General features: G+C 40.2%; 2 protein-coding genes across 3 annotated transcripts in view; one reads left to right on the top strand and one right to left on the bottom strand.

The window, feature by feature from the left end:
• Window positions 1-2,751, top strand: part of LOC131884208 (histone-lysine N-methyltransferase set-18-like) — a 3,074-nt gene extending 323 nt beyond the window's left edge. The window contains exons 2-3 of the mRNA XM_059231904.1: window positions 576-1,488; window positions 1,932-2,751. Of these exons, the coding sequence (XP_059087887.1) occupies window positions 576-1,488; window positions 1,932-2,688 (1,670 nt within the window). The 3' untranslated portion in view covers window positions 2,689-2,751. The remainder of the gene's footprint in view (window positions 1-575; window positions 1,489-1,931) is intronic.
• A 2,663-nt stretch (window positions 2,752-5,414) lies between these two features.
• On the bottom strand, window positions 5,415-10,593 carry LOC131884211 (uncharacterized). Of its 2 annotated transcripts, none has more exons than XM_059231909.1 (4): window positions 9,747-10,593; window positions 6,961-7,390; window positions 5,913-6,853; window positions 5,415-5,843 (listed from the first exon to the last, which is right to left on the bottom strand). In XM_059231909.1, exons 1-3 carry the CDS (start codon window positions 10,006-10,008, stop codon window positions 6,775-6,777), a joined length of 771 nt encoding a protein of 256 aa, XP_059087892.1. In that variant the 5' UTR covers window positions 10,009-10,593; the 3' UTR covers window positions 5,415-5,843; window positions 5,913-6,774. The 2 variants fall into 2 exon arrangements, with proteins under 2 accessions (XP_059087892.1, XP_059087891.1); XM_059231908.1 differs by having other exon boundaries at window positions 5,917-6,853.
• Between the last annotated feature and the right edge of the window lie 2,619 nt (window positions 10,594-13,212).

Here is a 13,212-nt window from a genome sequence, read left to right as displayed (position 1 = left end):
TTGATGGCATCTGGTCTTGGATCATCAAGGTGAAAGTGAACTCATTTCAATCTTACCTTTTTTTTTTTGGTACGGACTTCCTTACCGCCTATCGAGTGCATTACATTAACTCCACAATCTTACAACAACCAAGCTTTAGCGATCTCTGTGTCAATTATGAGCGGCCCTGCTACCTTTATGCATAGTATTTTAATCTGAGAAAGCTACCTAGAGATCGCTATCCATCTTTTTTACGTCTTTTACTTGGTTTTGTCCCCACTTCTGACCTCGTTTTGGGACCAGCCAGGGCAACTATGAGGTTCAAAAACCCTGTTAGAACATATCCCGGCTTTAGTTGACTCAAAATCAAATGATACATAAATATTCCAAAGATCAAATTATCAGTGCCTACGCAAAATCAAACTCATTTCAGCTCAATTTTGCCCTTGTATGACCCCTCTGAATTTGTTCTGAATTTGATGTTTACTCAGCTGGAGATATAAATGATACACTGATAGGTTTGGTAATTGTCATAGACTTCTTACCGTTGTTGGAAGTGGGCCAAATTTCTTATGATACGAAGTCTGATTCCCTAGATGCTGTCAAATTGTTCACCCCAAAAATGCCTCGAGGAAAATCGAAAAAATATGTGTGCTTTTTATGTGGAAGAGGTTGTGTCAATTTGTGCCAAAATTGTAAAAGTGTGGCCTTTTGTTCTCGGGAACATTACCTAGCTCACCACCAGCGAAAATATTGTTTCCCTTTCCAATTCTTCACTGATTCTACACTTGGAACTAAAACACTGATTGCTACTAGAGACATCAAGCCCCTTGAACTCATCTTCTTCGAGTGGAATCTTGTTTTGGGCCCAAATTGGTCCTTAAATCCCATTGGTAATCCATCTTGTTTGGACTGTTGCAAACCAGTGGAGAACAGCTACAAGTGTGGCCATTGCGGATTGCCCGTTTGTAACGAAACTTGCCAAATTGGTTCAAACCACCAACTGGAATGCCAACTCTGGCGAACAAAACCCGACTTGATTTCCTCTCTTTGGAGTGAATCCGTGGAGCTTGTTACTTTGGCAATCATGCCCACTCGACTCATTCAGGCCAAGAAATTCAATCCCAAAGTAGACAACCGAACCCGTTATCTATATGAAAATAGGACCCTTGCAGAGGGATCAAAATCTTGGAATGACATAAAAGCGGCTCTAACAGTGTTGATGAGAGAGTTTGTGGATTCAAATGAGATATCAGAAGTGGATATGACTGCCACTTTAGACCTAGTCCGAACTTGTTCCCTCATAACCACGGAAGATCGCGAACGGGCATTATTCCCCATTTTCTCACAATTTTCCCATTCTTGCATCAGCAACTGCAAATTTGTTGTCTACCCCAACAAAACTTTGGCAGTGTTATCCAAAACCATCATTAAGGCCGGGGACGAGTTAACCATTAGTTTGGTTCCAGCATTGGAACCGACTTGGAAACGACGCGCAAAGCTCTATAGGTGAGTAACTTGATTAGCCTTGCAAGGTCTTCGCTTCAACGTCAATTCTTGAAGAAAATCAGGTTTGTCTCGGTATTTATGAACAATTCTCAATTCTTAACCGCAACACCTCTAATAGACTTGGCGCCAAAGGGTTTCCCCCAAACATTTTTCGTTGATCAAATGCGCACTTCTCAAAGAAGTATTGAATCTATTGCCAATGCATGAATGGTGTGTATGCCTAGGAAGTATATTTAATTGAGCCTACGTACCGCATGATCTTTCAATGCTTACGTACACGAAATGAAAGGTCGGCCTTATTTGGACTTGTTGAGAGGTCGAAAAGTCCTGTTCTTGCGTCAGTAGCTCCTCCAAAAGAATAATTGAACACGCCAAACTTGAGCCCCTTAATGAATTGCCTTTTCTGTCATGATGATGTCGAGAGGCTCAATTCATATTTTCAGAGACCACTTGATCGAATGCTCATGTCGACGTTGTCGTGATCCAAGGGAGCTTGGAACCTACTTATCGGCTCTAATTTGCCAGCGTTGTTCAATACCTGCAACCCACACAACTGGAACTGAGGTTGATGAGGTGGGCTGTATCTTGCCCATAAATCCTCTGGAACACGACACCAAATGGGCTTGTCCAATGCATCCCCAACGTGAATTGAGCAACGAGCAAGCTCAGCGTTTGGCAATTGATCTCCAAAGGAAACTGTATGCTGGAGGACAAATCACCACCATCGAGCGATTGGAGGAGGTCATTGAGACATTCTCGAGGATCCTCCACCCCAATCACGCCTTACTAATGATGGTCAAGCGATCCCTTTTGAATTGCTACAGTCAAGTACCCATCTCGACTGTGGGCCGAAAGGAACTGCAGAGGATGAAAGAGTTGGGAAAGGAACAGCTGACCTTGTTGATCAAGATTGATCCTGGATATCCCGACTGGAGGGGAGATGTCCTCCGAAATTACTCCACGGCCGAGTTGAACTTGGCCAAGCTGGATTTCGAGGACAAACATATCACTCGGCCTGAGTTCTTACTGCGGGTGAAAAAGGCCATGATATTCGTTCAAGAAGGCCTCCAATGCACATCTTGCGTTCGGGTTGATAGGTCTGCTCACACGCAAATGTCTATGGATATTTTGGGCGAGGAGATGTCTGCCGATTCGAGTTATCTCTCGGATGCTAGTTGTTCAAGTACTTGCTTTGATTGATTTTGTTTAATTTTTTGGGCCATTATTGGATGACGAGTAAATGTTGATAATTTATCTTGATAAGAGCCTTGGGAAATATTCAATGTCACCGAGCGACTACGTAGACACAACATTGCTAAGGTTTGCTTCCTGGATTATAGAATTGAAGTGTTGTTCACGCTCTCCTTATGGATTATCAAAGGCCAAATGTTTTGGTGCACTTAAGGTCCACTCAAAAAGGCTGATTTTGCCACTGTTTGCTTGATCCGTGTGGATAATAGATTAAACTCACATTTGGCAAATATAGCTGATATTACATGGCACGATATTCGAAGCTTGGTACCTTTGAAAACATCCATGAGGCCACAGATTTGAATATTGACAAATTCTGCTTTGAGTCTTAATGGTTGAGCAAACTTTTACACAATATTTTTAAAGCTATGGACACAAACCGATTGTTTGAATGGATGGTATTTAGTATTGGGATTGAAGTCTTCTACCTAAAGCTGAGGACCTTGATTCAATAAATCGCTTTTATTGCTAAGACTAGAGCTACTATAAAAGCATTATTGTTCACTTCAAAAACCTCTCTCGGACCCCTCGTGGTGTATAAAATTTTTAATCAGAGTATGGGTGTAAAGTTGTTGCGGATTCAAATGATAAGTAAGTGATGGAGTACCTAAGGGATTGAGGCATTGAATGGTTGTTTCTGTACATTTCTCACTTCTTTGGGTAACTTCAGTGATGTCCCTCTCAACAGGAAGGAGCTCTGCCGAGATTAAAGCCTGCAATAGGGAACCTTCAAATCATTTTTTTGGGCGCTTGGTGATATCTTTTAGGAAAGTGAACGGTTCTTGCCCATTGGGAAGGCAAAGATCGGTGATTCCTTGGATAATTCTATACACAAAGATGACATCAGATCTGTCTCATCTGACTCTTAGTGGTTCTAGGCCTAATATTTTCAATCGTTCTGGTTCTGAACGGATCATTCTCGTTAACCGTCGTTGCACTGATTGCAACAATGTGATGTCTTCGACGAGACGTGGCGACCATACTTGCGACGCAAATTAGAGACTAGGGCCAAACCAACTTGGTCTAACATAGGTTGCGAATAACTTTGAATCGAGCGATCCGATAATGCGAACAAAGTGTAGCTTTAAGAATCGCCAAACTTGATTGGCCTGTCCAGTTGTTGATGCACAATTTAAGTTCGGGATCCACTTTCACTCCGAGGTCCTTTTCGGATTCCACCCCGTCGAGGGCGTGGCCCTTGAATTAGTACGATGAACCAGTGTCACCACGTCCAATTCTGAGGGTCTTACACTCCCTCACACCAAATTCTATCCCGGTCACACCAACCAATCAACGATGGAATCCAATCCACACTGAAATCTTTTACTGTCAAGTGGGTAAGAAATTCCGCAGCCGTGTTAGTCTTAAAGTTAAAAAGGTTTCTTCTTTTCGTTTCATGTTCAGTCATTGATTTTAAAACGTTTCTTTTTCTCCCCATAATCTCTTAGAGTGGCTGAGCAGTGATTTGAAAATTCCAGGTAGTGAAAAAGAAAAAAAATCGTATTGTACGTAAGCCTTAGGAGCAACATATTTTCAAAAAATTTTTATCCATACTAGTGGAGGGAGCTGCCTTTGTTTTTAAGGCATTGTTTTGCGTTGTATGTTGTCTAAGAAGTTGTGGGGTACTTTTGGTATCAGATTATGCCGTGCCTTTCTTTTCTGGAAGACCTCTGTTATGGATTGAGTCAGAAGATTGATCAGATATTGCATCAAGACATTCACAAATAATTAGAGAAAAGATTTGAACATCCTTTCTGAAACTTTTTTGTCAATATCCTATTTAGAGAACTTTAATTTTCATTATTTCGGCATTTCTTAAGGCAAAAGAAATGTTTTTTGGTCATATTTAGGATAAAATCCAATTTTTTGGTGATATCTTGTCACTTTTTTGAATATTTTTTTGCCATTTTCATGGCAATTTTTATTTGGCTGATTTTGGAGAAGAATTAATTTTTGTCACTTCTGCCAAAATAACAGAAAACATAGTCTTTAGGATACTGTTACAAGAAATACGGTTCTATTTTGGCCCATATATTGACGACCAAAATGTCGTCCATTGTGAAGGTCATTTGGTCTAAAGACTTTGAATAATAACGAGCACTCCTCCAAGACCATGATAACTCTTTGCATGTACCACTGCATGAAGGCAGTGATGGCAAAAATCGACTTTAAAGAAATTTCTGCCATTTTCTACCATGTCATGGCAGTAAATGTCAAAAATGGTGAAAGGTGGTCCAAAATGGCCACCCACGCTTGAAATGCCTGAGCGAAATAAAACGCAATGGTCCATGACTAAATAACATTATGGTATTTTCCTTGCTAAGTAATGTGCGCAATTTAGAAGCAAAGAAGTCTGAAGCTAACTGAAATTCGAGCCAGTCCATAAATATTGTGATATATGAGACATTTTTCCATGCAACAACAGTATGTACATTTCTGGTGTTACATTTCATTTCGAATCTATACTCTTCTGTAATCACTTGCTGGTGCCTTGAGTTAGTTATCTTACAAGAGATAAATTGAATTATAAAAAACCGATCCGTCCGTTTTTTATCCTCGATAAGAGCTTATTATGTGCTATGCTTACAGTGGAATATGGACACATCAAACTATCAAACTAACGCCTCACGATTTGAAATGGGTGAATATGACATTAGTATCAGTGAGTAGGCAAAGAAAAAAAACCCGAATTTTGCGAATCAAATCCAAATGGTTGAAATGAGTGGCGCAATGGTTTATGGATGAAGTTTTTATTTTCCTCTGAATTCAATGGCTTTGATAAAACGTGGTTACACATGAACATAATATGAGTATTTTTGCCTTCATAGATGAAACAACGACTCATTTCTTATACAGCTTTAAAAAATGGCGAAGTACTTGAAATGGAATTAAGTTTATAGTTTGGAATGAAACAGAATTCTGTTGATACTTTTGATACTGTAATCTTCTACTTGGTGGTTTTTTTTCCTTAGTGCGCATTCATGTGTTAAACCCCTCTCAGCAGGTGCATTGGTACACTTAAAATTGGGCTTTGGAATGAGTTCAAATCCGGAGAGCCAATGTTGGATGTTAATGGAATAGGTTCATCAACTTGTTCTACAGATCTGTGAAAAGAAAATAGATTTGAAGCTTCAAGTTGCAATGAAATCATGAATGGCATTCGAACACCTTACCTACTTTGGTCTGAGAGCTGACGTGAGAACATGGCGGGCTTGGCCATGCCCTGATCTACCTCAAATCTTTCAATGGGATCCCGATTCATATCCTTAATCTCTTTGACCACTGTTCCAATGAGCTGGTTCATGACCTTCTTGTCTCGAACAGTTCGAATGATCATGTTTTCCATGGCTCGAATCTGATCTTGACGGGTTTGATCCCCCTTCTTGATGAGTTGACGATGACGCTCTTCATTGGCAATGGGTTGCATCCAGAGATTCAAGTCAGAGAAGATCCCTGGCCGTTCCACCTCATGACTTCGCAAGAAGGTCCTGACCAAGGAGGCTCTAGGTTCCTCCACGACAAATTGTTGGGGAGAATAAAGAGAGTTGGATCCCTGCCACATATATCCAAAGACAAAGATGAATACAGCAATGGATTGAAGCTTGCTCATGATGATTGTTGGTTTGTTAGTTGTTTGAGATAACTGTGAAGCTTTAGTACCAACTCTTGGGTTTTATACATCTGATGAAGGCCCTTGAAAAGGATTTACACTCTTTCTCTTCTTTTCTACCCATGGGGGATAAAGGGGATGAAACTGATCCAAAGTGGAGATCTAATGCTACATATATGTTATAAACCCTGAAACACATGAAAAGATAATGCTTTCATAAGCAACTTTTGCACGACGACCTTTGTCTCTCACTGGTGGCTTGAACTTTTCTCTCCCAATCATCAGCTTTGGCATCCACCAAATAAGGCGTTCATTTCTCAGGTTTCCCTCTGAATAACGTTTATCTTTGTACCTTTTCTACTATGTTAAGGTCACTCACGCCAGTATCTCAATCTTGACAAATTCCTTTAGAAGAACCACCGCATTCACGCAACGCCCTTGATATCGAAATCTCCAACACTCATCGTTTTCCCGACGTCCATGCCCCAGCTAGCAGTCCCGTCTCTGTAATTAAAGTTAAGTCTTTATTTCAAACCAAATTAAATGTAGATGAATTTACAACGGCACAATTGGAATATCACTAGGAATGGAGCAATTCCTTTGGAACTAACTGGAAATACTGTTCTTTCGCCCACATGGGGTCTAACGTTGGATTTTTGGGCCTAATTCGACTGATGGTCTGTCTCTTCTTCCTCTTTTTGCTCATTTCCGGACCCACGAGGATCCTGCTTCCGGCAATTTTTCCGATGATGATCCAGCCCAAAAGCTGGAACACTGCGGTCATGATTCCTCGACCAATGATTTCTCGAAGGAAGTCATCTCGCGTGAGAAATTTCATCACATCACTGGGTGTCTTGGCCATGTATTTCTCCATGGTTGTGTGCATCCCTAAGGTGATCAACGTCTTAAGGAAGAGACCCGCGAACATGGTGACGAAAACGACGATACAACGGAAAGCGTTCACTGCAGTTGCTTGAGGCCCGAACAAGTATGAGAAGATTCCCTTACTCGGATTTTCAGACACCCCAGCATAAATAAAACCTGAAACCATAAGAAGAGAAGCATGAGCCATGTCTGTCTCTATTGTGATTTTGACTTTTGACTCTCACTTTGGTGTCAAATTCTTCATGTCCTCAAAGAGTAGGGAATGAGAGCGACTGATTTTAGANTTTTTTTTTTTTTTTACATTTTAGCTTTTTGCCAAATTACTATATTTGTGAATGATTTAGAATCATTAAAGACGTCTGTCTCTATTGTGATTTTGACTTTTGACTCTCACTTTGGTGTCAAATTCTTCATGTCCTCAAAGAGTAGGGAATGAGAGCGACTGATTTTAGAATTAATGAGGCCCCTTTCAGGGTTGAAGAAATCGAAATGTCGCTTGGATAGTCATTTTCATCCATCAATCGCTTTCAATAAGAGGTGGCTTGATTTTGAGATCACCTCTGAGATTTTTGAAAGGCATGAAATTGGCAGGGAAAGAACAAAAGCCGTACCTATATAAGCGACCCGCGGCCAACAAACGATCAGACGTGGATGAAACGAATGCAATGGCATTTTCAATTGATCGTCTACTGGATTCAATCAGATCTGCATCAAGGACGTTCAAAGCTATGGGGTTTAATTGGTTCACAAAGCAATGAGCACTTCGGACTCGTATCCTGAATGAGCAAGGAGCTAAACGGCGACTCAAATGTGAGGTACTCACACAAAACGGAAAAGCCCACAAAAAGCAGTATGTTTTGTTTGGGAAAGAGGGCCTCGAGGTTGACCAGAGGCTGTTGCAGTACGCTTTACCGATATTTGGAAGTTCAGTTAAGGTTAAATGCCGAAGGCAGTCAATGCAATACAGCCTTCAATTGAGGATATGATATTTCTAGAGCCAGAAATAAAGGTAAATACTAGACAACACCTAGCCAAATTTATTTGCCAAATAGTTGAAGAGGCAAATCACCTAAAACGTCATGTACATTTTGGAGTAAATGCCTTTTTGGGCGTTCTTCTTAACAAATTGAAAGGTATGAGTCAGATCAATAATTCTGTTTCGGTTATCGTGACTAATTTTGTTGCCATTTGTCACTTATTCTTCAAGAATGAAGTTTAATAATGACTCTAAGGCTTCACAGTTTTGAGCTCAAAAATTGCGTCAATTTGCATGTATTCTGAGCTAACCATTCGTATGTTTGCCTTTTTGTCTTTTTTTGACTGAATCTATAGCGATGCCAATGTTTCAATTCAATTTTAGTACCTCTACTATTTACATAGTTTGTTTGCTTTTTTCCCCAACATTTTCTCATCTCGTTGTCCATGTCAAGATGGAACTTTTGCTTTTCCACAGAGTCTGGAAAGAGTAACTATTTAAGAATGTTTTATTAATTTTGCCATGGTAAGGACATGTAAAATATTTTTTGGAACCAATCAGGTTTTTCGCTCGAACTTTTAATTACGGGCTGCATAACACGTTACTTTCGTAAAGGATAACGTTGCAGCCACAACGCCTCAATGGTTTTTAACGGGCTCTGATGTTGCCAAAAGAATGAGCTAAATGACATGGAGCTGCTCACATTGAATGGTCTAAAAAAGGCTATTTGAGAGTTAGTGAGACCAACATTGAAGCTGTCAATGAATACTGTTTTCATGAATATTGTTCACCCTTTGAAGGGCTTCTGTTCTCTTCGCCTATTTCAGTGCTCAAATGGAAAAACATAAAGAAAACGTCATCGCTCAAATTCGCACCCCAAAACTCCTAAATCTCAATCAAAAGGTAGAAAAAAAATTAGGCAGCGAAATGCAAACTATTACAACCAAACGTCAATACACACGCATCCATCCCGGCAAAAAAATTAGGTAAAATAGTCCAACTAAATGAAATTTCATAGGTATCAAAAACCCTAATAGAACACCAGCTTCCTCCTAGAAATAACCATAAACAATGGTGCAGTTTGGATCTCAATCGGCAATGACGCCACGGAAAACGAAATGCGATGCTAAAAAATCTTGCAGTCTCATTCAATCAATCCTTTCAACAACTTCTTCGGACAAGAAATTGACAATCCAGACCAAATCATTTATATTGCCACGCCAGGAATTCATTATTTTCCTCTTGCCCCTATACGTATGACCACTGTCGGACCTATATAAATATCTCTGTCCCTGACTACAACTGGTCTTGCGTGATTGCGTCATTTGAACCAGTGGTACCAGCAATAGCGCTACCGGCGCCCACCAAGAGATATTACGTATTCTCGCTCAGCCAAAGTCAGTGGGTTGGCTGGTTTCGTTTGCTCACGCGTGTGGAATCACATTGCGGTGGGCATGGTTTCTTTTATTATTGTTTGACTCTGAATTGGACTACGTACTTGAGTTGCTAAATCACGCCTTCATTATCATATCTTACCCGCAAGTATCCATCCGGCAAAGGCGAATAGATTATTGGCCAAGATGACATAAGTGAAGGAGATGGATGCATCCGGACCCCAAATACCGGTGACTTTCTTGAAATCGATATCGGGTGTGAAGGCACGCTTCTGCAATATCCGAGACACGTGTATCAACTCCCCTGGGTTCTTGTGCACTTCCTCGACAGCCTCCTGACAATTCACAATCACAACCAAAATGGACATCCCCACCAGGAGAGGAATGGGGTGTATAATGCACATGCTGTTCTTCTCCGTTGAACTGTTGTAAGTCACTGTCCAGACAAAGATGTGCGTTCCCTTCGATCTGGGCGTCCCGCCCTTAATGTCCCTGAATCCCAAGTCTCCGGATAACCAAAAAAGTGCTCCACTGTATCACTTCCAAGACGTTATACACTCACCTAGCGATAGTATAAGTAAGAAACAGAGTACGCACAGAACACATTTGTACGTACACCAAAGAGCTCGCGTCGTCCGAACGTCTTGTGTTCGTTCACGAGGGCTCAGATAGGTGGACGACTTTCGCCCGTTTCTCGACGATCTTCCAGATAGTTGATTGGTCATATTAGGTAACTCTTGGCCGGCTTCTTGGAGCTTATCCCGGTTTACTTGCCTCCAGATCTAAATTATGGTCGGCTGACATGCCGAGATCCTCGAGAGTACTTGCGCATGAGCTACTGTGCCTAGTGGTGGTAAGATCAAAAATTCCTTCGTGCCTTTGATAGAATTAGGAAGGAGCACAGTCTCGACGCACGAAAATTCAAACTATTTCTTGAACACTCGTGAGAATCTTGGACGAATGGAGGAGAGAAAAAAATCCAATTTCAAATCATGGCAAACCAAGATTGTGTGCACAAGCAAGGTGGAAATCAATAATGATTGTATTGCAGGCCCGAGAGATCTGTCACCAAATTGAGTTGGGAAGCAAACGTTGCTGATGTTTTTTATGGTCAGAGACTTTTATTAGAGACCGGATCATGAAGGTGTGGATTTCAAATCCACTCTGATCCAACAATTCAAGATCTATTTTTTTAAGAAAAAAGTATGCACAATAGAGCAAATACTGTAAAACGAACTTAAGTTCTGGCAGTGTTTATTCCAATGTAATGTGAGTTGAAAAAATGAAAAGTAGTGAGTACTTACGTTTTCTATTTAAATATTCATTTTAAAACATTTCTGTGTAGCTTATTTTGCGATTTAAATGATTTTAGCAACCATGACAAGACCAAAAATTTGCAAGAATTCATCAAAAAATCTTAAACTTAAATTTTGCTATCGCAATCCCTTATAGTGACGTTTGATTACTCATAACTACAGTTCTCACGAAAGAGAATCAAATTGAGGATCCATACCGTCATGTCTCTGCCGCATTACTACAGATATTGAAATGGAAAAGCCTAACATGAAATGATTTCAATATTATTCCAAGTTCTGGAGACCTCAAATTATTATTTTTTTCGTTCGTTTTTTTTCACGGGCTTTTTTCTAACTGTTACTAAATGCTGAAACAAATCTTTGTTAGTTTTCCTCATTTGAAAGCAATTTTGAATTCGAAATAAAAATTTCGCTAGTTATTTACATGTTTGGTTATTATATTTACAACCGCACGTCCCGAAATGTCGAATAATTTTTTCGAGTATTTTTATTGCGACTATCGGTCATGCCAATGTTTAAAATGTGTTAAAGTGCGTGTTTAATTGTGATATTCGGATGTCGATTACAAGTTTTAAAGCAATTACAGGGTCAGCATAATTAATTAGTTGATTAAAATTATAGCTATGATTACACTCACTCCTCATAATTTAGCCTATTTACACTTAAAAACAATCAAAAGAGGGTGCCAAAATTGTCCAATGGACACTCATCTTGAGGGTTTGCAATTCATGTAAAAGGGTGAATAATTGATCGGGTCCATTTTTTGCCACATCTTCTTCAGTGAGTGCAAGAAGGAAAAACTATTCGTTGGGTTGCTATAAGTTCAAAGTCTTCGGCCCCCCCCCCAAAAAAGCGTCATTTTATCTTTCGCGTAATCCTGCTGACTTTCAAGTGGAAATAATGGTCAAGATTGGCATCTCCAAAGATTTGACTGGAACTATGCAAGAAGCAAAGTTTTATTTTAGTCCATGATGAAGCACATTGTCTTAGTCTTTTGCAATTGGCACAGAGTTGAGAACCAATCCGCTTTTTAGCGGAAATATTATTTTAGACTTGGCGCCACTTTACAGAACAAAAAGTGCAAAGGACAAAGGATGAAAGCCCCACTTTGAATGATACTGGGGGAAGGAGGATTGACGTGTTAATCATTATCACTTTCTTACATTGAAGTAAGATTTTAGACAGCTTTTATAGTTAGAATCAAGACAATGGATTATATTTTTTCGATAAGATCGTAGAAAAATGAATCATCATAATCTTCAGGTCACAATGACATAAACATTTCCCTAAGTTTAGATATACGGTATGGCGAACCAACAAGATCATTACATTATTCATCTAATACACAAACCGCTTGAGTCATTCTTCAAATACCTTAGTCTTAACAAGGGGGAAAAACTTTATGGTCACAGTGTAGACATTTGTCTGCATTTTTTGTAATTAATTTGAACAGTATTTGTGCTTGTTGTAGTGTTCAAAGTTGATTTTTTAAACTTTGAACAATTTGTGAAAAACATTAATCATCCACAAAATTTTCATAGACTCGTCAAATTATCTTTAGTGGCCTTGAGACCAGCTCTGAACGTATTCATTGTACGCATCCTGTATTCAAGGACATTCACGTGCCGTCAGATGTCATCCATAATTATGCCCCTTGGTCTCCGCAACTCTCTTGTCTCGTTTTGTTTTATTGCTAACGGCACTTTTCGTGACCGATTCCTCCTCCTCGCCCCCCCCCCCCCCCTTTGAATGGAGAAATTAGTAATGGATGTCAAGAAAGGGTAAGTAGGCATTTTGCCAAGCATTGTTGAAAGTGTGCCAAAAGCAAACCAATTGATTCTGTACTTTTCCTCAAGTCCTTTGTTCCATCTTTCGTCCACTTCTAACAAGCCATAACTGTACGCCCAAAAATGGTCAATACGATGTCGACACCACTTTGACCTCCAGCAAATTGTCTCCCTTCCACTTCTAATGCATCCTTCATTAAAGGTGCGGTGAACGCTCTGATTTCTCTCTCCACACCCAAGGCAACCCCAAAAAGCACACCCAAAAAGTACCCATTCCGGGGTGTACATGTCAGGTACTGACGTACAAGCGGATAGATCCAGTTCAGTTGGCCCTCGTGCCTCCGCTCCACTTCCAACGAAGCCCCACCCTTTGCGAGGAGCGAGCGAACTCAGCGGGACTTGAGAATGAATTGAGTTTCACCATTCTCCTACCAAGAGATACTCGGGACTTCTTCGTTTGCCCTTCAAGTGAACAGAATGTAGTTCGAAGCAGGTCGGGTCAGGT

Source organism: Tigriopus californicus, chromosome 7, assembly GCF_007210705.1.
Source record: "Tigriopus californicus strain San Diego chromosome 7, Tcal_SD_v2.1, whole genome shotgun sequence".
Lineage (NCBI taxonomy): Eukaryota > Metazoa > Arthropoda > Copepoda > Harpacticoida > Harpacticidae > Tigriopus > Tigriopus californicus.
This window is presented reverse-complemented; position numbering and strand designations above follow the sequence as displayed.